General features: G+C 37.4%; 1 protein-coding gene across 1 annotated transcript in view; it reads right to left on the bottom strand.

Moving 5' to 3' along the window:
• Positions 1–3616, bottom strand: part of SLC30A9 (solute carrier family 30 member 9) — a 73162-nt gene that overhangs the window by 45346 nt on the left and 24200 nt on the right. Inside the window, exon 3 of the mRNA XM_003800701.3 lies at positions 1743–1802. Within this exon, the coding sequence (XP_003800749.1) occupies positions 1743–1802 (60 nt within the window). The remainder of the gene's footprint in view (positions 1–1742; positions 1803–3616) is intronic.

Raw genomic sequence — 3616 nt, 5'->3', positions numbered from 1 at the left:
AGGTGCCTACTACAACATGTGGCTATTTTTTGTTGCAGCTGTCATTGTTCTCTAGCTGGCCCAGGCCAGGTGCAAACCCACCACCCTCAGTGTACGTGGCTGGCACCATAACCACTGTGCTATGGGCACCGAGCCTATCTGTTACTTCTAAAATAGCACATTAACTATTGAAATTAATGAGTAAATATTATTTAATACAAATACTTTAAAAATAAATTTCAAGGGTGGCACCTGTGGCACACTGAGAAGGGCACCTGCCCCATATACTGAGGATGGCGGGTTTGAACCCAGCCCTGGCCAAACTGTAACAACAACAACAAAAACATAGCCGGGCATTGTGGTAAGCACCAGTAGTCCCAGCTACTCGGGAGGCTGAGGCAGGAGAATCGTCTAAGCTCACGAGCTGGAGGTTGCTGTGAGCTGTGACGCTACAGCACTCTCCCAAGGGTGACAAAATGAGACTCTGTCTCTTAAAAAAAAAAAAAAAATTAAAAAAATTAAAAATTAAAAAATAAATAAAGGAAGTTCAGAATTCTTCTTGCATAAGTCTCAGGTCTCTAAACTGCCTTACTCTAAGAACCTTAAAACTCAAAATCCAGGTGAGCTCCTTTGGAATAGAAAGAATTATCTCTCTCTTTCAAAAGATTGGTTTTCGAAAAAATATTAGTTTTTAAAAATTTCTTCAAAATAGCTAAAAATTCCTGTTGGCCTATCCTAGCCCAGATTATTGATGATGAAGATAATGATGGCTGCTATCACAACATTAATTAAGCTTAACTGTGACTATCTACTACGTGTAATCTTCAAAATTACCCTAGAAAAGAGGTCTCATTTTTAGCATCATTTTACAAGGAGAAAACTAAGGCTCAGAGAAATCAAGTAAATTGCCCAAGGTCAGACAGCTAGTGAGGGCTGGAGTCACAAATAACCCAGTTCTGAATGATGCCCAAGCCACAATGCTCTTTAACTAAATGCTGCCTCCATGAAACGGCTGCTTTGGAGATGGAAACCATAGCTCATTACACAGAATGGATTTACAAATAAGAATCCCTTCATTACTCAATCACTCCTAGAAAAGAAAGTCAGATAAGAATAGCCTAACTTGGCAGGGCACAGTAGGAGCCTGTAATCCCAGCACTCTGAGAGGCCGAGGCAGGTGGACTGCCTGAGCTCATAGGTTTGAAACCAGACTGAGCAAGGGCGAGACTCTGTCTCTAAAAATAGCCAGATGTTGTGGCGGGCTCCTGTAGTCCCAGCTACTTGGGAGGCTGAGGCGAGAGAATCACTTGAGACCAAAAGTGTGAGGTTGCTGTGAGCTATGATGTCAGGGCACTCTACTGGGGGCAACAAAGTGAGACTCTGTCTCTGTTTCAAAAGAAAAAAAAAAAAAAAGAATAGCCTAACTCTACGTGGAAGTGAACAAGCAGTAGCTGAAAGATACTGGCCTTTTGTTCTTTAATCACAGTGCTTTTCTAAAAATGACAAAGCAATTAATGATTCTTATTTACCATTATTCCTTTCTTTAGCTTCTTGGAAATATTTGTGACAAAAACACAAAATAAACTTCAGTAGAAAATTTGCTCATAAGGAGAATAAATCCTATAGTCAATCTATTTAAATGCTATGTAAAAGTAAAACGGAACTATACCCTCAGAATATCCTAACTCTAAAATTTCATATAAACTCTTAGATATTTAATCTAAAACATCATTGTAATAAAAAATAGAATAAAATATATTTACCTCTTACTTGGAGAGGGTCTTGCTTAAGTGGAGCTTTGAGTTCTGCACCTATATTTTCTGCTGTAAAATATATTAAAACAAGTTTACATTAAACAGCTGCTTTCATACAAACCTATAAACTTTTAATATTGGCAACCTTAATCCACCCATGTATAAAAAAAGACATTATATCATAAACTATGTTGAATTTATCCTAAGAATGCAAGGGTAACTAAATATCACAAAAGCTATTTACTCCCCTTTAACAGAGTAGAGAAGAAAAACTACAGCAACATTGCAGGAACTCAAGAAAAAGTACTTAATAAAATTCAAGATCCACTCAAATCTCAAATCCTTTTAGAAAACTAGGACAAAAAGGAATTTCTATAAAGGGTGAAACAAACCTGTAACAAACGTATTCAATGATGAATGAATTTAGACGCATCCTTTATGATAAGGAACAAAACCAAGAAATGTACAAATAGATAGTTCTTTCACTTAAAACCGTTCTAGAGAACCGTTCTATTCATTGAAGAAAGAAGAACTATTAAGTGGTAGTGGGACAACCACATAACCCTTCACCCACAAACAAAAATCAAAAGGAAATTGTAATCTACCTCCCACCACCATAAACAAACAATTCCAGGTAGAGCAATTATTTAAATATTAAGGCATTTACACGCCTCATAATAGATAACAGGGAATATTTTAATGATATACAAAAATTCCTTCAACAAGATAAACAATGCAAGGAAAACTGAATAAATTCTGCTAAAATTCAAAACATCTGTCATCAAAGAACCCCATTACAAAAAGAGAAAAAAGAAGCCTCCCACTGGGAGAAATATTTCCGTCAATCAGAATCAACAAAGGATTAATATCATTAAGAAAATAACAGACAACCCACTAGGAAAAAAGGGGGCAGAAGAAAAAAACTTCTAAGTGGGCAACCACCAAAGCTCACATGTACAAGCCTAGCACTTTGGCAGGACAAGGTAGGAGGATCACTTGAAGCCAGGATTTTTAGACCAGCATGGTCAACACAATGAGAATTCATCTCTACAAAGAATTTTTTAAAAATTATACAGGTGCAGTGGTGGGCACATCTATAATGTTGGCAAGAGTGTGGAGAAATGGAAACGCCCACACTGCTGGTGGAAATATAAACAGGCACAATATTTGGTAAACAAACGGCACTACCTAATACAGTCACACACAGATATAATCTATGTTTGTGACCCAGCAATCCTCTAAGTCAATCTATTTGGCTTTGAGAAACCCTTGCACAAGGGCACAAATGTTGAGAACAGTTTTCTGTTCTAACAAACTGGAAACAACTTAAATGCCCATGAGCAAGAAAGTAAACGAAACCATGTGATATTCATATATTTCCCATAGCAGTAACAGCAAACATATGATGGCTATCTTTCTTACAGCCCTCACTGTGTGCTAAGCAGTACTCTAATCACTTTACATGTATCAATTCATTTAACTCACAGAACAGCCCAGAACAATAGGTGCTATAATTACCTCCAAGAAAATTAATAAACCAGACATATACCTCAATTGTTAGGCTACGTCTTAGCAACAAAATTTAATGAAAAAAGTAAATCACAAAATAATATATACAATAAACTATCACAACAAAGTCTGAAAACAAGGAAAACTAAATAATTAGGGCTATATGCATATGCATAAAGCTCTTCATTTGGATACAGAGGGCAAATGGAGATGTAATCAAGATGTGATCAAGAAGGTAAAGTTCAGCTCGGTGCCTGTGGCTCAAGTGGCTAAGGCGCCAGCCACATACACCCAAGGTGGCGGGTTCGAATCCAGCCTGGGCCCCCCAAACAACAATAATGGCTGCAACCAAAAAAAAAAAAAAATAGCCGGGC

The sequence above is a fragment of the Otolemur garnettii genome, unplaced genomic scaffold (assembly GCF_000181295.1).
Source record: "Otolemur garnettii isolate 467f Iridium unplaced genomic scaffold, OtoGar3 scaffold00181, whole genome shotgun sequence".
Taxonomy (NCBI): domain Eukaryota; kingdom Metazoa; phylum Chordata; class Mammalia; order Primates; family Galagidae; genus Otolemur; species Otolemur garnettii.
This window is presented reverse-complemented; position numbering and strand designations above follow the sequence as displayed.